At 39.2% G+C, this 22,425-nt stretch overlaps 1 protein-coding gene across 1 annotated transcript in view; it reads right to left on the bottom strand.

Moving 5' to 3' along the window:
- BARD1 (BRCA1 associated RING domain 1) overlaps positions 1 to 22,425 on the bottom strand; it is a 142,444-nt gene that overhangs the window by 39,337 nt on the left and 80,682 nt on the right. Inside the window, exon 7 of the mRNA XM_027873777.1 lies at positions 625 to 733. Coding sequence (XP_027729578.1) covers positions 625 to 733 — 109 coding nt within the window. The remainder of the gene's footprint in view (positions 1 to 624; positions 734 to 22,425) is intronic.

Here is a 22,425-nt window from a genome sequence, read left to right as displayed (position 1 = left end):
AACTGCAAAAGACTTAAGAACTCTAATGAATACATTGACAAAGCATTTTGCTATTCATTTTGATTGGCTATGCAAAGAGTTCTAAGTTTTTTCCAGCTTTCCTACAGTTTTTAGTTGGGTGGGAGGGGAGAGAGGGAAGCAGGAGGGGGTTGGGACATTTAGCAATTGTGATTTTTAAAAAGAGGCCCACTGAAATTTTTTTTTCTTTTTTTGAGGGGAAGGGAATCAGGGTTAAGTGACTTGCCCAGGGTCACACACTACTAAACGTTTGAGAGATCCTCCTGACTCCAGGACCAGTGCTCTATCCACTGCGCCACCTAGCTGCCTGAAATATTTTCTTAAATGCACAAAACAGAACAAAATTCAGCAGGAGGCACAGACAAATAGGACAATTTTGAAAGTAATGCACAGAATTTATTTTATGCTTTAAAAAAAAGTATGAAATGAAGATTCAGTTTCACACAGAATCCTCTTTTCTGTGTTCTCCTATGTTTGCAATGTTTTTTTCCTTGGTGTTTGTGGGTGGGGGGGGGGGTGACAGGTCGATGATAAGCTCACAAGGTACCCCATGACCTTAGCATTCACCCAAACGGTAAATTTTAAAGAAATTAAATCCATACTTACTCCTGAGCAATGGCTAATTTTGTGCATTTCACTCTTCTCAGGCAGCGACAACACGGATCTCATAGTTTCAGTCTCTGCATAATCCACAGGCCGGAGACCAAATATGTTTCTGGGAAAATAAGCACAGATGGGTTTAAGTAAATAAAATATGTGACTTGGTTCTTAATGAAATGGATGTATTTAGTGGAGTCGTGTTTTCAATCTCCTTACTAATGTGCAGTTTTAACTAAAATACACAAGTCAGAATTTCACACAAGGCAGATGGATCCAGTGCTACAAACTGCCATATTTGACAAGGAAATTTCAGAACGCCAAATCAAAAGTTTGCATTCCCTGCTCAATGTATTGCTCTGCTTACATGTGGATCTCTTTTTATGAATCTGTATTTTTCAGCCACGAAAAAAATATGGCTTGCTAATCATTAATCATAATCATGGAGATGTTGAGCAGGGGGAGGGAGTTTTAATTACAGATAGAAACCATTCCATGTATGACAGGCTCTATACAAACAGATATACAAATGAGATAAATTCATAAGCCAGACATTTAAATTTATCAGATGCACAATTCTTCTACATTACATAAAAATAACCAAGTAAAACAGTGACCGGGCTACTTCTCAAATTAGCTAACTTATTAAATTAATTAATTTAACTTAATTTATTAAATTAATTGATTTAACTAACTATTTATAGCCCATTATAATCAGGGATTTTTACTGCAGTGAGCAAAAGGGCAAATGTGGCTCAGAGATGGATATGAATCATACCTTAAATTATATAAATTAAATTCTGAGAGCCACGGGACTTTATGGCTGGAAGGAACCTTAGAGATTATCCTAGTCCAACTCTGTTTGCTTTCTGAGATGAACGAATGGAGGCTCAGAATCACTCAATAAGCATTTATTACGCACTTAGTCTGCCTGTTAACTGATGTGAATACAAAGAGGAGTAAAAACAGTCCCTATCTTCAAAAATCTTATACTCTAATGGAGTGATCTAACATGTAAATGAAACTACACACGATACATACAGATCAGATGGAAGGTAACCTTAAAAGTAGAAGAAAGAAGGAAAGGATCCGTATAGACGATGTTTTTTTTTAAATTAATTTATTTTGATTTATCAACCATCACTTCCATAAACCTGAGTTTTACATTTTTCTCCCTCTCCCTACCCACCTTCCCCCCAAGACAGAGCACAATCAGTCATAGGCTATACATACAGAAGGTGGTTTTTAAGGTGAACCCTGAAGGCGACCAGAAATTCTGGAGGTGGAGATAAGACGGGCGAGCATACCAAGTATGGAGGACAGAGAGCTGGGAGAATGAGTACTATGTACACGAAGCACACTGGCCGATGTACGGCTTCTCTAGTCACAATAAGAAGCCACAAAGCATGCCAGCCTTCTATTTTTTTTTGGCTAGGCAATGGGGTTAAGTGACTTGCCCAGGGTCACACAGATAGTAAGTGTTAATGTGTCTGAGGCCAGATTTGAACTCAGGTCCTCTTGAATCCAGGGCTGGTGCTCTATCCACTGCACCACCTAGCTGCCCCATGCCACCCTTCTGTTAAGCAATTTAGACACTGTGTCCCAAAAATTTTAAACTTATTAATGCTTTAATAAGCTTCAATTGTGAACTTAAACTTTATCAGTATTCAGTCTCACATGCAGCTATTAGATTGTGTTTGTCCTTGTTCCTGAAGAGGACCACGACCTCAAGGAGATGATGACATGACTTGCAACTGACTTTGATTGGAGTGAGGGAGGGCTGTGCAAAGTTACCAGCCTCACTTTCTCCTCCAGAGCCATCTGGGTCCACATGGCCAGATATGAATCAGGATGACTGGAGACAGCGCAGGATGCAATGGAAGACTGTGGCCCTTTTAAGTTAAGGTCTTTTCAGGTTCCCACTTTGAGTGAGTTAACGCTCATTTAGTGAATAGGCCTCTTCAAGAAGAGAGTCAAGGGATGGTCCTTTTAATAATAATAAAAAAAAAAATCAAACTCGGAGGAGAAGACCCTCAGGATTGCTGGCCAAAAGAGAAACAGTATTTACATTCACTGAGCAAGGGGGGCCCAAAAAAGAATGTATATTCATATAGATACATACACAAAATTCATCTGCACTTAAATATGGCTAGTAAACTAAAGCGACTAAAATTCTTCATATTTTACAGGGTATCCCAAAAATCTTAGTTAAATTTTAAACTTATTAAAAGTTATTCTATTAATTTATTATATTCTTTTAAGCTTAAAGTTCACTAAGGCTTTTGGGAGCACCCTGCAGATGTGAAGAGCGCAGCTACATGGCTCCACAGTGAACAGAGCACCAGGACTGGAATCAGACTCAGCTTCCTGGCTTCCTATATTCAAATCTGGCCTCAGGGGCTTACTAGTTAGGTGACCCTGGGCAAGTCTCTTAATTCTCTTTGCCTCAGTTTTTTCATTGTAAATTTTCATTACAAATTTTCATTTGTAAAGTGAGCTGAAGAAAGAAATGGCAAACACTCCAGTAATCTTTGCCAAGAAAACCCCAACTATGGTCATGAAAAGTAGGCCATGACTAAACAACATAGATGTGAAAAGTTCCAGTTACTCTAGTATACAAGTTACTTAAGTGAAGATGAATTTTATATGTGTATATGTAAAAGTATATTTACACACATGTAAAATAATAATTGCATATAACAGACTAAACACTTATGAGCTTAAGCTCATAATTAATACTGTGTCACCATAGTTAATGAGCTCAGAATTAATCTTGGGATCATGGAATAAAGGTATCTCTATACATATCTACGATATCAAAATCTCTAATTGGAACAAATCCAATTTTCCCTGGAACTGAATGGGATGTCTTCCTTCTTTCTAAAAGCTAAATGCCAGTGACTCCTTTTCCCATCCCAGGTTCTCTCTCTATCTATATCCTACTCCTTCCTTCCTGCTCCATGCATCATCTCCATGCACACACAATCAGGAAATAGAAATCTGACATGAAGGATAAATAATCATTATTCCATGTTTCAAACTAAACAAAGCTAAAAATAAAATGAACAATAAAATACCTTTGTTAAATTACCATGCCAATAGAAATTCACTGTACAAATCTAGATTATAGGGACTATCTAGAGTCTAGACCAACTTCTAACCCCATTTTACAGATGAGGAAGCTGAGGTCCAGGAGGTTAAATGACCTGCCCAAAGCAATGTCAAAGATGAGAGTCTTCTGACTCCACAGCCAGTGCTGCTTGAAGAAATAAAACTTTGTGCCACCGAATAAATGATAACAGGATGGCATTCAGAGGAGAATTTCTTCCAATAAAAAGAAAACACTACCAATAATACAAGCAACCAATGACTCAAAGCATCACTTGGATTCCTATCGCTGGCTGGACTAGTCCATGATCAAAAACAGCTTGAACTCTCAGAGAATATTTAGTTTTGAAGAAACAGTGAATAAAAAGAAGAGGAGGCTTCCAATCTCTATTTAGTGTCTTCAGAACTCAAAGCTCATATCCACTGTAGGCTCATGGATCTTTTCTCTTGGATTCCACATGAATGTTGGCCATCCACACTCAATTCACTGGACTGCTGACTTGGCTCTCTTCTATTACTAATGAGCTGGGAGATGGCATGTTACAAATGTTTCAGATTACAAGATAACTGGTCAAATCTCAGGCTGGCATCATGGGAGAGCTAACCTATTAAACATTGTCATGGGGTTCCCACATTGCTATGCATCATCAAGAAAAGAATTTGGTATCTAAAGAGAAGCATCTTTAAATCAAGCTGCTACAAAAAAAAAAAAAAATCCTTCAATTCAATTTAGCCAGAGGAAGAAAAATGTCATTTATTACATTGCATTATTGGTTAAGTCATGAAATGCTCCAACTTCAAAGGATCTGTGATCTCATCTCTCTCAGGGTACAACAGCGCAGACCACAACCCCAACATGTCTTCTGACTCTGGACAATTTTCACCTATGTTCTCCGATAAATCCTCCAAAGAGGGACCACCCAACATCCTGGAGACCTTCCTCAAGGTTTAAAAGACAGAAAAATAATTGATTACTAGGAGTGGGAGTCACTTCAACAAGAGTTGTTTACAAATAATCAGATCATGGACTCATTAGAGCCAAAATAAAATTTAATATAAAAGAGAAAGATTAAAAATGAGAAAGCAATGAGAATGACTATTCCAACCTGATGGTGAAGGCAAGCTTTACATCTACTGTGTCTAGCACAGTGCTTTGAGTATACGTATGCTTACTATTTGTGGTTTAGACTTATGAATTCAACAGTGAAGGAGGCTATTGGTGAGATAAATCACTATTCTGCACCACAGGGTCTTTCCTTGAAGAGATCACTCCCTAAGATGTCACCAACAGTCACTGGTGCCACCAACAAGGGTAAGTGATTCTTACTTAGTGGTCATAAAATACAGAGTATGTGTCAGTAGGTTGGACCTCAACCCAAGTGATCCCGTGTCTGGGGATAGGGGGTTAATACAGGAATCATTCACTTTTCTCTGTGTCACAGACCTCCTTTGGCTGTTTGGTGAAATATATGGACCTCTTCTCAAAGTGACATTTTTAAATGCATAAAATAAAATATATAAGATTACAAAGGAAACTTACAAAAAAAACATTTAATGGATTCTTGTTTTTGGTTTTTTTTACATTTTGGGGAAATGTCTGGAATACACGTTCTCTGTGTGTCATCTTAAACTGTTGTCACGTGACTAGGCCAACTCTTTTTGATTTTTTTTCCCCCTTTCAGTCCAGATCGGTGATTGATCTGATACAACAGATAGACCCATTAGAAACTATATCTACCAATGCCAATCTGCAACTCTTCTGTCCTTCAAAACTCCCTCTGTTAATCATATGCTGCTGCTCAGCCTAGCACCAGACTCCACGTTGGGGTAGGGGCACAAATCCCAGAAGACACCAAGACTTTGTATTGCTCAGTGTCGTCTGCCCACTCTTAAGCAAACAATGATCTGAGCAGGACTGTCTGAGGAGCTCTCGCTCACCCCTTCCCACACCTTTTTGTCAGACTTGTTCTCTATGTGTTACATAAATGCTGAATAATAATAGTAACAAGGTTCATTCATGGAGTGCTTAAATGGGGGGGGGGGGTGTCACAAAATGCTTTTTATCACAAGCCACCCTTTGGAGGTAGGTAGCACTGATTTCATTCCCATTTTACAGATGAGGAAATGGAGGCTCAGAGAGATTCTAGAACTTAAATCATGGTCACAAAGCTATGAAGTATATCACAACCAGGATTCAAACTCAGGTCTCCTGGTTTCATGTCCCATGATCTTTCTACTATACAACAGAAAAAGGATGAGGGGTAGGGGAGGAATAAACATTTATTAAACACCTATTATAAACAGACACTGGGCTTAATGCTTTACGAATATTATCTCATTCAATCCTCACCACAACCTTGGGAGGTGAGTGTTATTATGACCCCCATTTTACAGTTGAAGAAACTGAGACAGAGGTTAAGAGACTCGCCCAGGGTCACGCAGCTAGAAAGTATCTAAGGCTGGATTTGAACTCAGATCTCCTGACTCCATGTCCCATGATCATTCCATTATATCACAGAACGAGAAGAAGAAGGAGAGAATAAGAATTTTTTAAACATCTACTGTATACTAGACACTGATTTGGTGCTTTACTAATATTATCTCATTCAATCCTCACAACAGTTCTGGGAGGTAAGTGCCATTATAATCCCCATTTTACAGTTGAAAAAACTGAGGGAGACAGATGGTAAGTGACTCACTCTGAAGTGTCTGAGGCTGCACCGAAACTCAGGTCTTCCTGACTCTCCAGGCCCAGGGCTGTATCCACTGATTCACAGTGGCCGGTTGTGAGCATTGGGACTTAAAGGCATATTTTGGTAGAGGGGATGATATTTGAGGTGGGAGGGTAGCATGTGCCTCGAAGAACAAATAACAAGCATTGTGGGAATAACAAATGGATTAGCTTAGCCAGCAGGGTTGGTCTGCGTAGGCTGGTAATGAGAAACCATGCCATTGAGACGGCCAGAGCAGAGGACCTGGAAGCTAAGCAAGTTTAGATACTGTAGGCTTGTGTGTAGGGGGATGATGTACTACAAACACACAGTCATCTTCTGAGTAGGATTACTCAAACTCTGTATAGGATGGATGGATGTGGGGAGTAACTGGAGCCCCGTGGATCAGCTAGTGCCATAACCCCTCCGGTCAGAAGGGGCTGAGAAAAGGCTGTAGGAGTTGGACCGTAAGGAAGGGGCAGCTGCTTGGTACACGGTCTTTGGTATGAGGCAAGGGTTCTGAAATCATTTTGGGATCATGGATCCCTTTAGGAGTCTGGTCAAGTCTATGGATCTCTCTTCACGCTAAGGTTTCATTACCTACATTTATAATTAAGAGAAATGCTAAATTCCAATTAGAGGTTAGGGAAAATAAAGACAAATTGTGTGTCTCCCACCCCCACCCCCATCCAAGTTCACAAGCCCTACACAAACCTAAATTGTAGATTTAGAACTAGTGGGGACCTCAGAAGCTGTCTAAGGTAACCCCATCCCCATTTAACAGATGAGGAAGCTAAGACCCAGGGTGGTTAAGTGATTTGCTCAAGGTCACATGGGCAGCATCACTGCCTGTGACTCTGGTGATGTCAATAAATTAAATGAAATACAACTGATATAGTAACATGTCTTGTATGACTCCACACGTATAACCTTTATCAACTGCATGCCTTTTCAACAATGGGGAGGGTGGGAGACAATTTGAAACTCAAAACTGTAAAAAAAAAAAAAAAAAGGTTAAAATTGTTATTTTACATGTAATTAGAAAAAATAAAATGTTAATTTTTTTTTTTGGCAAGGCAATTGAGATTCAGTGACTTGCTCAGGGTCACATAGCTAGTAAGTGTCAAGTATCTGCTCTGAGACCACATTTGAACTCAGATCCTCCTGACTCTAGGGCCGGTGCTCTGTCCATTGCGCCACCTAGGTGCTCCCAAAAAAATGAAACATCTCAAGAACACTTTTTTCATATGGGATCCTGGACTGAGAGATGCAAGAGACTTTAAGCATTTGGGTGGTACAATGGATCAAGAGCCAGGGTTGGAGTCAGGAAGACCTGAGTTCAAATCCAGCTTCAGACACTTACTAGCCAAGTAACCCCGGGTAAGTGATTCAACCCTGCCTGTGTCAGTTTCTTCAACTGTGAAATGGGAATGATAATAGTACTCACCTTCCAGAGATATTGTGACAAACACGTGAGATAACATCTGTACTATGAGCCTGACACATAGTAGCACTTAATTAATGTTTGTTTTGTTTCTTTCCTTTAAAAGAGGCCCACTTTCTTCAAAGACTTCATTTTACAGATGAGAAAATCAAGGCCCAGAACAGTTAAGTGACTGAATGCCCAAGGTCACACAGGTGATTTTTGAGATACCAAATTTAGATGTAAAACTGTTTAGGATTCACACCCAGCAATGCCTTTTACATGTAGCGTTCTGAAGATCTCATATGTATTAATGCATTTTAAAAAGGAAATCCTCTGATTATTCAAAAGACTTCACTGGGATTACATATGACTCAGATTTTAAAAGCCATGTTAGAAAGAATAGTGTCTGTCAGGATTTAAAATTTTACTGTTAAGTTACTGGGGAAAAGTGGCTTGCATTCTTTATGGTTACAGCTCGGTGGTATATTTTTATAAAAATGCTCCCTGAAGCCACCTCTTCGATTTCTCCCTTCCCATCTTTTCATACCCCTGACACACTGCCATCCCAAATGATCATTAATAACCTAGTGGGAATAAAAGCTTGCTTCACAGACTTTGAGGCAAAAGGAAGCTTGGAGGTCATCCAGCACTTTACAGATGAGGAAACTGAAAGCCCGAGAAGGACAGTGATTGTGCCCAAGGGCACACAGCCAATTAATGGCGGAGCATGGATTCCAACCCAAGACCCCAGTGCACATCCTAGTGTTCTTCGGTACTCTGTCTGGCTGCTAGTCATTGTTCTGATCCGTAAAACAAATTATCCAATAAATTTTTCTTCTACTTGTAGTTGGATTCTCATATGAAAACTTTTTTTTTTTAAACTCAACCCTTGTAGAGTTATTGTTCGTACCTCTTCAGAAACTTTCATCAGTCAAGCTTTTAGAGGCAGAAAGATCCTGGCCAATCCACATTTATAAAGAAATGCAATTTTTGCTAATTGTGGATAGAAACATTCTACGTTATAACAACATTCAAAGAAGCATTTATTCAATACTTAATTATTCCTGTTTGTTTCAAGTATTTATCACTAAATAATAAGATTGGGCTTTGGAAGGTCACAGAACTCAGCTCAGGGAAAAGGCCAGAACTGTCAGAGGGGAAGCATAACTTGGATTCATCAAGAGACGGTTAAAAATCCCAGCTCTAACACTTAGTAGCTCTGTGATCTTGAACAAGTCACAACCTCTCGGGGCCTCAGTTTCCCCATCTGTAAACTGAGGTCAGACTGGATGGACCATAAAGTCATTGTGGTTCTTAACATTATCATCGTCATCATCATCATCATCATCATCATCTTCAAACTATCACCTCCTGCATGGATTTCTTCCCTGTGCACGTGGTCTAGTGTCCTGCCTCCTCACAGTCATCTTCTTTAGTACTAGAATGCGCTGTGTGAGGAAGAGGTATGTCCTTCTGAATGAGGAAGGAAAAGTATCTCCTATATTAGGAAGGAGAAGTATCTCCTACATGAGGAAGACGTATCACCTTGTATACAAGGAAAGAGAAGTATCTTCTATGAGGAAGAAGTATCTCCTATATTAGGAAGGAGAAATATTACTTTCCATATGAGGAAGAAATATCTCTTTCTTCATACAACACATCCAAGATGGAAGTGGGGTGTATAGAGTGTTCCAAGTGTGAGGACTTTCTGAGCCCTATTTAGGGGTGCTCATCCTCCTTCAGTGTCCACTTGCCACCCAACTCTCACCTGTGGCTCCAAGAAGATGTAGCATGCAAAGCGGCCACACCGAGGTAAGCCATCTCTACAGACGGGTTACACCAGGATGAAGGTAACCATCAGGCCTCAAACCCATTGGTGAGTTAGGACGATGTCTACCCCAAGCATGTAAAGACTTCCCCTGGTGGAATGGGCAGATGAGAATGATATGTTCCAATGGCCATGAAGGCACCTAAAGCAGGGGTTGTGGAATGCTTAGAACTTGGTCAGACATCAAAGATGCCAAAGTCTTCTACTGCATCCCAAGCCATCACCAATCCTCTTGACTTCTACCTTGCCAGTAGACTTCAATGACTCTGGAAGAGAGAGTGAGACTGCCCACTTTGTGCAGCTCTGCCTCACTTAAATCCAGCTGATGAGTAAGTCAAGATATCACCCATGATATCATCGGTCCTCTTTGAAAACGAAGGACAAATAACAATAAAGACAAAGGTATCAGACAGAGTTCAAAAGGGGTGACTCCACAGTAATTGATGATGAAAATAATGGTACACAAATGTTGACAGAGACCTATTCTCCTGTTCCCATGCTGATGTCTTTTTAGTTTCCTCTGTAAATGTTTGTATCCATTATTTTTGTCTTCTCTGTATTCCTTAAAAGTTTTTTGTTGTTTGAAAGTGCCCAAAGCCTTTGTCACCACTAAATGGTTCAAGAGCTATCATTTAATCAATGCTACAGAAGATTCATTACCATTTGTTTGGATGCCTATGTCCTAAGGATCCCTGAGACTTTCCATCTGACCTATAGCTAAAACCTCATCTCTATGTGTGGCTTGCTTCTATTAGAACCTGAGCTCTTTGAGAGCTCAAGGTCACATTCTTGTTCCCTCTGCTGGTTTCAATTCCTCCAGGATAAGCTGGTCACCTAAAATCTCATTACCAAGCAGATGACTATTTTTGATATGCAACCCCTTTCTCAACTCCCCTCAGTTGCTTCTCCATTCTGACTGGAGTTTTATAACCCCCTCCCAAAGCCTTTCTTTACAGAGGACTCAAAAACTTTGCAGGTATCTCCCCATTTTCCAGTAATCTCTCCATTTTCCATCAGTTCCTCTCCTTGGTTTCCATTCCAGAGAACATCATGTCCCTATGCTGGGTACATCCCTCCCCCCACTTTTCAGCTGCCTTTTATGTTTTCTCTTCCCTCATTAGACTGTAAGCTCCTTGAGGGCAGAAACTGTCTTTCTTTTCCTTATTTATGTCCCCAGCCCTTGGCACAGTGCTTGGTACATAATAGGCATTTAATAAAAATTTACTGAATTCAATTGATTTGAATTATTTATATCCCCAAAATTTAATATGGTACTTTTAATACAGTAAGTACTTAATAAAAAAATTTTTTTTTCTGTTCATTCACTAATTCATGGGAATCCTGCGTGTCCAGGTTGAAATAAGGGATAACTGATTTGTTCACAGCTAACTCAGCGAGACTACAAAGACTTAGTGGGCAAAATAAGAGAGAACAGAGAAGTCTGTTAAGAAAGGGCCCAGGGGCAGCTAGGTGGCGCAGTGGATAGACCACTGGCCCTGAAGTCAGGAAGACCTGAGCTGAAATCCGGCTTCAGACCAAACACTTGACACTCACTGGCTGTATGACCCTGAAGTCACTTAACTCCAATTGCCTTTAAAAAAAAAAAAAAAAAAAAAAGGGGGGGCCCTTGAGATTCAACTTGAGAAATTGTTGTCAGGCCTCCACTGCCTTTAGCAGAATCATCACAATTGTCCCAGATCCTTTCACCTAATTCTTTTCTTTTTATTCATTTTAAACTTAAATACAAAAAGACAAAAACAACAAAACAAGAACACTTCCATGTACACAGCACAACATAGAGGATTCAGTATGAAATCAGGAATTTCCATTTCAGACTGTTTAATTTTTTTTTGAAAAAACTATGATAAACACTACATATCATTTTCAAAACTACCCTGCGTTTCTGTGCTTCCTTCTAAATTTTCTTTTGTTCTCTCCTATACATTATTTTTTCTCCCTCCTTCCCAGACCACCCTGGAGAAGTCCACCATTAAACACTCTCTCTCTCTGTATCTATGTTTATGTATCTGTGTATATGTATGTATATATGTATATGTGTATACATATATATACACATACACACACTATAATGTGTATATATGTGCATATATGTTGTATATATGTGTCTCTCTGTATGTGTGTGTGTGTATTGTGTCTATATGTATATTTGTATATATGTGCACACAAACACACACAGACACATCTGTACTACACATACTTCTATTTATCAGTTCTTTCTCTGGAGGTGGACTGCATCTTCCTTCCTAGGTTCTTTGTAGTTGGTTTGAGTATTTATGATACTCAGGATGAATTAGTCACTCAAAGTTGTTCTTAGAAGCATATTTCTGTTACTATACACAGCATTCTCTTGCTACTGCTCATTTCACTTTTCATTATTTCATGCCTCTCATCTAATTCTACTGGTAAAATATGTGCCCCAAAGGGGCTGAAGAATTGAACGAGTCAGCACTCTGCTTTGGTGACTCAATCACAGGACTATCATATCCTACAGACAGAGTCAACAAGGGAGGAAGGGGCCCCCCCTCTCCAAACTGTCTAAGGTTGAGAGAATCCAAGGGTGGGGGGAGACCACAAAAACCAAACAAGGATGATAGGAGGAAGACAATGGAAATAGACAAAGTGGAATCATTGAGGCTCAATGGCCAAGTGGTAGTGGTTAGAATATTCTGAGAAACAGATAAAAGAAAAATGGATTATACCAAGTCGAGCAGGTATTTTCCATTGTTCCTCTTAAAGACAACAAAGTTTTTCATCAGAAAAACAATTTCCCACAGATCCTAAGGGTAGCAAAAGCTCACCTATCCAGAGCTGCCTGCCATGTTGTCAAGGTTTCTAGAAGCACAGCAGTTAGATGGCACCATGTATACAGCACTAGAACTGGAGTCAAGAAGACCTGAACTCAAATCCTGCCTATGACACCTGCTATCTGTATGACCTCAGAATCTCAGTTTCCTTATCTGTAAAATGAGAATAGTAGCACCAACTTCACAGGGTTGTTGCTCAAATGAGATAATATTTGTGATATGCCTTGCAAACTTTGAGGCACTATATAAATGTTGGCTATTACTATTAGAATTCTGGTTCAACAGGGGAATATTAAGGAAGTAAATATATTACAATATGAGCTAGGTGGTACAGCGCACAAAGCAGCAAGCCTGGGTCAGGCAGACCCAAATTCAAATCCAGCCTCAGATACTTTATTAGCATATAATCATTGGCAAGCCACTTAACTTCTGTTTGCCTCAGTTTCCTCATCTGTAAAAATGGGGATAATAATAGCAATCACTCATGGCTGTTGTGAGGATCACATAATATAACTGTAAAGTGCTTAGAGCAGCACCTGGCATAGAGTAGGCGCCAGATAAATGTTAGCATATTGTTATCATCATCATCATCATCATTATCATTATTACTAACAAAAATCTGGTTTTTTAGTATTTTACTTTGGCCTTTCATTTGCTTATTTAAAAAATATATTTTTCTAACATGGCATCATACCCAGGACTATTCTATATGCTCTAATTCTTACATTTAAGTTACAAAAGATAATGCTTTCTCTATTCTTTGCTCTTAATTTTTAAATGAGACATTAATTAAATTAGTAACTACCTACAGACAGCAGATATGTAAATGTCTTCTGTATGCTTTAAAAGACAATGACATTATTTTCATTTCTGAGGGGGAAACCCTCCCCTTCTCTCCTGCTGCCAAAACTCAAGTATTCATGGAGATGTAACACAATAATAAATTGAGTTATTCTACCATTTGCCTAAAGCAAAAAACAATGAAAGAGAAAGATTTATGTCAGGAGGGCAAAGTACCGCAACCTCCCAAATGGAGGAAAGAAGAAAAAACACAGGTAAGAAGAGAAATTGGCAGGTAACACAGATAATATATTTCACTTCTTAAGAAAGAATCAAGGCTATTTCACAGTACAGGAGGTTAATAAGCTAGATAATTCAATGATCTAGTTTCCATTATTCTTCAGAAACATAAGGAGGTAGCAGAGTGAGAAATGAATAATATGCATATTGATCACAATAGTTTAAATTAAAACATTAAAAGATCAGAATTTTTCATAATAACCAGCATTTACATAGCACTTCATGGTTTACAGGATGGTTTTTTTTTTTCCCTTAAATAAATAGTACTTCATTTTATCTTAACAACCCAGGGAGGTAAGTGCTAATATTGTCCCCATTTTACAGATAAGGAAACTGAGGCAGTGTCTTGCCCAGGGTCACATAGCTACCAAGTTTCTGGAGGGAGATGTGAACTCAGGTTTTCCTGAGTCTAGGTTCAGCACTCCATCCACTGTGATGACCAACCTCGTTTTCAGAACACTGGTGATGAAACACTCTTCCTTCCTCTCAGTAGAGACATGACGGCCTTTGGATAGAGAATGCTGAGTCCAGTGTTAGACACAATCTCTTTTTGGGTAGGTTTACATAATTTTTCTTGCTGGAGAGGACAGCTATGGGCAGGAGATATACTTGAAAAATGGCTTGTAAAAAATAAAAAGATAAAAAAAATACACATATTTAAAAGTAATGACAGAATGAAACGGCCCGGGACTGGTATAAAAACATTCTATCAACAAACATTTATTTAGGGTCAGCTAGGTGACACAGCGCATAAAGCTCTGGCCTTGGAGTCAGGAGGACCTGAGTTCAAATCTAGCCTCAGACACTCGACACTTTATTAGCTGTGTGACTCTGGGCAAGTCACTTAACCCCAACTGCCTCACCAAATTAAAAAAAAAGCAAAAAAAACAAAAAACAAAAACAAACACTTATTTAAGCACTTACCATGTTCCAGACACTGTTAAATGTTGGGGATAAAATGAAAGTCAACGATCCTTGCCCCCAAGGAGCTTACATTCTAATGGAGGAGTCAACAAGTATAAATAGGTATATCCAAGATACACAGAGCAGATAGTCATAAAATATTCTTTCAAAAAACTTCAGCCCACTGGATAAACCTAAAATGGAGGATTTATGGAAATATATGGATAAGAACTAGACAGAGGAAAAAGAGACAGATGGGTTGAAAGCTGCCTCACTGGAGACAGCAGAGACACCTGAGATCAAAGAACCACTAAAATCTATTTTTTTTTTTAAACACCTTCATTTTTCCACAAGTTCCCAGGCCTCCAGTAGTTTCTATTTCAGGTCTAAGATTGTCTCACACCTCTTGAGAGGCTATTGTTTGTGGAACATTTCACTATATCAAAGGGGCTAAGCCTTATGATATGGTATGGGAATTGATCATTTCTTTTAACAAAGAAAAAGTTGTATCTTAAGATTTGGCTTCAATTCCTTTCAGAGCTATATCAACATCAAGTAATTAATTCTGCATCTTCTAAACCTGCTTTTCATTCCAAAACATGTGGAGGCTTTGCAACATGGGGTAGGGAAATACCAAGTTTTATTTATCCATTCTATTGAAAGGGAAATAAAGCGATCCAGGAAGAACTTTCAGGACTAGAAACTGAAATAATCTGCTTATATACAAGAGATAAGCCAGGAATAAATGAATCATTTGGAGCTCAGCCCCAGCTGATTGTCTAAGACAGACAACCACGGGGAGCGGTCAAACACGGGATTCTTTCTGATCCTGGGCTTCGCCTTTCCAAGATCTGCTAAGACAGGAATTCTTAACATGGGGTCAGTGAACATGTATTTATGTGTGTACACGTACACACACACACACACACACACACACACACTTATATATAGGTAACTGTACTTCATTATACAGTTATTCCTTCCACAACACAGGGGTTAGGGGTGTGCTGCCCCTACAATCTGGAAAATATAAATAAAATCCATAGGGGCAGACCCTTCATCTTCATTTTCCTTTAGGAACTCACACAAGGCCTTTGCCTTTTCTCATATGATGCCAGAGTCTAGCAGAATGTCATTTTAAAAACAATCCTGCATTTCTGAGTTTCTAAACTTTTTCTGTGTCATCTGCTGGCCCTCATGCTATGATTTCAGCAAAACTCCCCAAAAATTCCCATTTAATTTCTTATGCCCACCCATGACATATTGAAACCGTGATATAGAAGGGATAACTGTAATTGATTTCCTTTGTAATGCTATATATTCTATTTTACACATTTAAAAATATTCTTTGTTTTTTGGAGGCAATCGGAATTAAGTGACTTGCCCAGGGTCACACAGCTACTATGTGTCTGAGGCCAAATTTTAACTCAGGTCCTCTGGCCAGTGTTCTATCCACCGTGCCAACTAGCTGTTCCTGTATTTAAAAACATTCTTAACAATGATTACATGTAAAAGACTTAGTTACTCTGATCAAGGCAATGATCCATGACAATTCCTAAAGACTCATGATGAAAAATGCCATCTACCTCCAGAGAGAGAAAACTGATGAACTCAGTGCAAAGTGAAGTATAATTTTTTCACTTTATTTTTATGGCTGGTTTTTTTTTTTTTTGCAACATGGCTAACATGGAACTATGTTTTGCATGAGTTCATATGTATAATTGATATCATATCGTTTGTCTTCTCAATGAGTGGGAAAGGGGCTGAAGGGAGAGAATTTGAAATTAAAAAAATTTTTAAATGTATTTTGAACTCTAAATTAATTTTTTAAATGTCAAAAACAAATAATATATAAATTAAAAAGAAATAATAGTAACATTATTCTGAGAAGGTTCCATAGGCTCCACCAGATTGCCAAGGGGAGGGAGGAAGGACGGAAGAGAAGAAGAAAGGAGGAAGGAAGGAAGGAAGGAAGGAAAGGAGAGAGGGAAGGAGGGAAAGAGGCAGGGATTTATTAAGCACCCACTACGTGTCAGGCACTGGGCTAAGCACTTCACAAATATTATCTCATTTGATCCTCAGAATAATACTGGGAGGGTGTAATTATCATCCTCATCCCCATTTTACAAATGAGGAAACTGAGGCAGACATCAGTTAAGTGACCTACCCAGGGTCACACAGCTAGTAAGTATCTGGGGCTGGATCTGAACTCAAGTCTTCCTGACTCCAAGTCCGGCGCTATACACTTGGTCTAAATAATCCTTGGAATGACCCTTTGAAGAAAGCCCTATTTACCCTTTTACCCTTGCTCTAGCAGAAGAATGAAGTTGGAGATTTTGTTGACTAACTCTTGACTGATACCCTGGCCACCATCACTGAGCTGGTTGGACATTGATTCTATTTGGGAAATGGTACAAAAGGCAAGCTTTGAGGCCCACAGTTGTAAAGCTGTTGACAACCCTCACCCAGGGACCCATTTAGACAGTCTCTCTGTCAGAGCATCTTAAAATGTTTCGCTTTATTTTCCCGCTACAAATTGACATTTCACTTTAAACGAAACACCCCACACAGAATACAGAAAAACCTTTGTTTATTTCCCAAGAACAGCACGGCAGGTATCTGCCCACAACTGTTCACTAAATGAGTATTACTAAGGGAGGGAAGGAGGTTATCATCAAATTTAAACGTGCACCTGCTGCAAGGATGGCTGAGGGCCACCAGGTACTGAACGGAAAAGCAGCGAGACAGTTTTGCACTAATGCTAAATTTATCATGCACAGCAAGCTGGTCGGGCAGTCCATCTGAGTGGAGGGTGTTTACAAACCACTGTGAAACTGCAAACACAGAGATCTAATATTTCAAGTCACTTGGCTTGCCGTGAACCAAGAAAGACATTGGAATTCAAGAGGACAAATAACATAAGAAAAAAAAAAAACAACCCGACCATAAAATATAAATTATCTCTCTGCAGGAGATTAACTTTAAAAAAAAATTAACTAGGCCACAGGGACAATTAATAGGTCCACTGGTCCATATAATATTTTCCATTTATTACCCAATATCCTTCCTAGTCTGAGTAAACTTAGTAAGCAGCAAAGTATTCTAGTTGCTAAATCTTGTGCATTTCCAAATCAGCATAATTCAAAAAGCCAACCCACATAATGTTTTATACAAAAACTCTAATCTCATCGTGAGCTTTTTTTCTTTAACTGAAGAAGGCAAGAAGAAAGTTGGGGGAGGTATCATGCTTTCAACAGTTAACAATACAGACATTTATACAACAGAGGAAGAGATATCAGGAAATCAGGTCTCAGACACCAATATATGACTCCCACCCATTCTTTCATTTAAAAACTCTAATTATCATATGTAAAATGATATAAGTCATTTGTATACAACATATTAGCTGAATGAATAGGGAAGATAGTAAATCTGAACTAAAAAAAATTACTAAAGAAAATCATTGCTCTTAAATTCTTCCAAAGATCTAGGGGTAAAAATTGGCTATGTTGTCCCAGAGAAATTGACTCCTCCTTCAATTTTTATGATGGAATAACAACCTTTTAAAAAAAAAAGTGGGGGGGGCACAGGGATGCAAAATGAGTTTTAAGAAAGGTAGTGATCTTTAAGAGATGACAGAAAAAAGTGTCATCCTTTTAAAAGTTCACACTCATTAGAGACCTCAATCCAAATTATGGATAGTAGGATAAGAAATAACTGAATAGAAACTAATCTTACATTGCCCTAGCCACTTCCATGAATTGTATAGAATGAGATTTTTTTTAAGGCCAAGATCACATCGCAACAATAAAAAAAATACAAGATGAGAAAAATAAACCTAAGTGTCAGAAAATTTATCATATAGGAACCAAATTATGCTTATGTAACATGAAAATTCAATACAAAGTATATTCATCCACGTTATTTGCCTACACTAACTTAAACTATTTATTCATTTACCAATAAGGAAAACCAAGGCTGAGAAATATTAAGGGATTTTGAAAATTTTCTTAAGAATAACAATAACAATAATAATAATAATAATAATAGCTAGCATTAATAAAGCACCTACTACATGCAAATACTATGCTAAGTGCTTTACAAATATTCTTATTTGATTCTCACAACAACCCTGTAAGATTGGTGCTTCTATTATCCTCCATTTTAGAGCTGGGGAAACTGAGGCAAACAGGGATTAAGTGACTTGCCCAAAGTCAAACAGCTAGTAAGCAGCTGAGGACAGATCTGAATTCAAGTATTCCTGAATGTAGGCCCAGCACTCTATCCACTGAGGGGGACGTTGGACATTTTAAGACACATACACAGGAAAATTATTTTCAGGTTCACCTGAATTAAGTGGGGAAATAAAAAAGCAAACCAGTTATGCAGAACAAGAAGTCTTTTTCTCCACATATCTACATGAATCACGATACTCCAAAAGATTTATAAGTATATCCACCAATACAGATTACGACCCATCCATGCCTAATTATCTTGTGAAACTGTTTTTGTCCAAGAGTTTCCAAAAAAATCCTCCATGTACTCTGTTACTTTTAGTATTTCATGGATAAAATTCAATAGTCAGGATGTATAGTGGTTAGCCCTTAGCGAGGCCACAGGAATATAACATCTCATTTTCTGGACATATCCATCTTTGAAAGTTTCTCAAGCACAAGGCATTGTTGGTAATAGGCCAAAGCCTACTGATGCCCATCACACAACTTTCTATTGCCCTTAGGGTCATCTTCCATTTTGATTCTTTTGAGACTGCGATGTTTTCCATGATTCACAGCTAATCAGTAACCTCAGGAGAACAGTGATGTTAAAAATATGGCTTTGTGTGTCAGGGAGTAGTTCATACTGGGACTGTGGAAAGCACTGTCAAATTTACCAAATATTTTATTCAATTTTGGGCCCAGGCTCAATTTCTATCTGTAATGCTTATCTAAGACAAACTGCACTGACAGATCGATCTGGTGAGTTGCCCATTCAAATGTAAGCTATACTTCAGGCAATCAGCATCCTTCATGCCCTCGGCTCCCCCCCCCCCCACAGAGTACCAAGTCAATCTCTTTTGAATGACCATGGGCAACTTTGAGAAAGTCCGGTAGTATTTCATGGCTTAATGGAATTAACAAAATGTCATTCATAAACCAGAACTTCACCACCTGGTGAATATCTCTGGACAGACTCTACAGAAATATACACATTACTTACAAAAATATGTACAGAAAACACTCTTCCCACTGTTAAACCAATGATTTTTTTGAAGTATAATACTGAGTCTTGAAGAATATCTGATATGCTCTTAACTTGCTTGCTATCTCTAAAAAAAAAAACAAAAAACTGGACAAGGAGACAAATGAGCCCTGGGGTACATCCACATAAAATAATAATAATAACAATAAATAATAATAATAGCAGTTAACATTTATATAGTGCTTACTACATGCCATGCACTATGCTAAGTGCTTTATGATTATCTTGATCCGATCCTCATAATAACCCTGGGAAGTAGGTGCTATTATTATTCTCATTTTACAGATGAGGAAACTGAGACAAACAGGACTAAATGACTTACCCACACAAACATAGTAAGTGGCTGAGGCCAGGTTTGAATTCAGTGCCACCTATACCTATGTAAAAGTATAAGAGAAAAAGAACCAGCAAAGTAGACTGATAAGAGTAGAAAAAACAGGGAGAAAATGGTATCCAAGAAGCCCAGGAAGAAGAGAATAGTCTGGAGGAAACTGGGCAGTTAATAGCATCAAACACTACAGAAAGACTGAGGAACACTAACAAGGAGGGAACGAGGAAGCCAGAAGCTACAGAGTGGTGGAACTGAGGAGAAGGTGGTGAATATGGAATAATCTTTCTAAAAACCTGCCATTGGAAGGATAGCAGAGAAAGAGCAACACTCTTTGAAAGGGTTGTGGGTTTTGTTTTTTAGGCAGTGGGGGTGGGCTGTTAGATCGATTTAAGAGTTGGAAGGGGTCTTGGAGGCCATCCAGTCAATCAATCCAGTCCAACACTGTCACTGCAGCAGATAAAAATCAGTCAGTTCAAACACAGGTCCTTTGACTCCAAACTCAACACTCTTTTCCACACCTCAGCAGGTTGCTAAGGAAAGAAGAATTAAGTAAATAAAGGGAAGAGATCAAAAATGGAGATAGAGAGACAGACAGAGAGAGAGAGAGACAGAGAGAGAGAGAGAGAGAGAGAGAGAGACAGAGAGAGAGAGACACAGAGAGAGAGAGAGAGAGAGACAGAGAGAGAGAGAGAGACAGAGAGAGAGAGAGACAGAGAGAGAGAGGACAATCAATGGAGTGAAATCCTGAAAGAGACAGACAAGAAACTATGGCAGCACAGACGGAGAGGTGAACCTTGCCACATCATTCTCTCAGAGACAGGAGGGAAAGAAGGAGAGGCTAGGTAAAGACATCCTGAAAGTTTAGAGCTGAAGATGTGAGGGAGCTCACGTCAGAAGGCTTCAATTTCAGACAAGGAGACAGGGCAGCCACCTGCCGAGATGGGGGATGATGGGAGATGAAGCTAGGGAGCAAGGAGAGGTCCAGAACATGGTATAGATGGCCCAGAGATGAATAAAAGGATCACCGTGCAGCGAAGCAAAGCCCCCTACATACAGAATGAGCACGTTTAGTTCTCTTCTAAATCTTAAATTCTAAATATCTCAACCCTCTTCTTTTACCGGGCTCTGGATTTCACATACTCAGAAACTGCTCCTTCTTTGTCTCTGTTGTTGTTGAGTTGTTTCAGTCATGTCTGACTCTCCATGACTTCATTTGGGGTTTTCTTGTCAAAGATACTGGAATGGTTTGCCATTTCCTTCTCCAGCTCATTTTACAGATGAGGAAACTGAGGCAAACAGGGTGAAGTGACTTGCCCAGGGTCACACAGCTAGTAAGTATCTGAGGCTTTAGAACTCAGATCCTCCGGACACCAGGGTCGGTGCTCTATCCACTCTATCCACCTACCTGCCCCTTTTTGTTGTTTTAGATCAACATATAAATGTACGACCTGAGACGAGGGGAAATTACAACTTTCATCTGGTGGCCACAATTCCGATTGATGCTGCCATTCCTCTTTTTGGAGGCAACTGGGGTTAAGTGACTTACCCAGGGTCACACAGTCAGTGAGTGTTTAATGATGATCTGAATTCAAATGTTCCTGACTCCAGCACTGGTGTTCTATCTACTCTGCCACCTAGCTGTCCTGATCCAATTGCTTCTTAAGGGGGCAATGTAATCAACCACAAAGATCAACTAAACGCACACTCTTTCCTTCTTCTCTCTGGTTTATTCCCCAACACCCGCTCTCTCCCCGAGTCAGTATGTCTACACACCTGAACTAACTTGCATAATTAATAGCTACCATGCTTTCAAGGGTTGTAAGATGCTTTATCTATGCTATCACATTTGATCTTCTAAATCATCCTGTGAAGTGGGTGCTCTTATTATCCCCATTTTACAGAAGAGCAAACTGAGGCTTAGAGATGTTAAGTTGCCCAGGGTCACACAGCCAGTAAGCAGGACCCAAGCAGGACCTATTTTGTGTGTGTGTGTGTGTGTGTGTGTGTGTGTGTGTGTGTGTGTGTGTGTGTGTGTGTGTGTGTGTGTGTGTGTGTGTGTGTGTGTGTAACAACAGATGGTGAGGAGGTAGGCAGAAAAAATGCCTTTACTAAGACTAATAGCATTAAGTTGCTATTAATTAAGTCACATTTCAGTAATGCTCCGGTGATCATGGAAACTTTATAACGCAAAGAGATTCTCCCCAGTCCAAGCATCAGTTGATTTATGATACTGTGCTGTCATAAGGCAATGATAAAGACTGTCCAGCACCTTCAATGTGACAACTCGTGACTCAGTATTACTAGTAACCATGGATATATTAGTTTTCCAAGGCTACAGT

This window comes from Vombatus ursinus, unplaced genomic scaffold (genome assembly GCF_900497805.2).
Source record: "Vombatus ursinus unplaced genomic scaffold, bare-nosed wombat genome assembly UNPS02014802.1, whole genome shotgun sequence".
Lineage (NCBI taxonomy): Eukaryota > Metazoa > Chordata > Mammalia > Diprotodontia > Vombatidae > Vombatus > Vombatus ursinus.
This window is presented reverse-complemented; position numbering and strand designations above follow the sequence as displayed.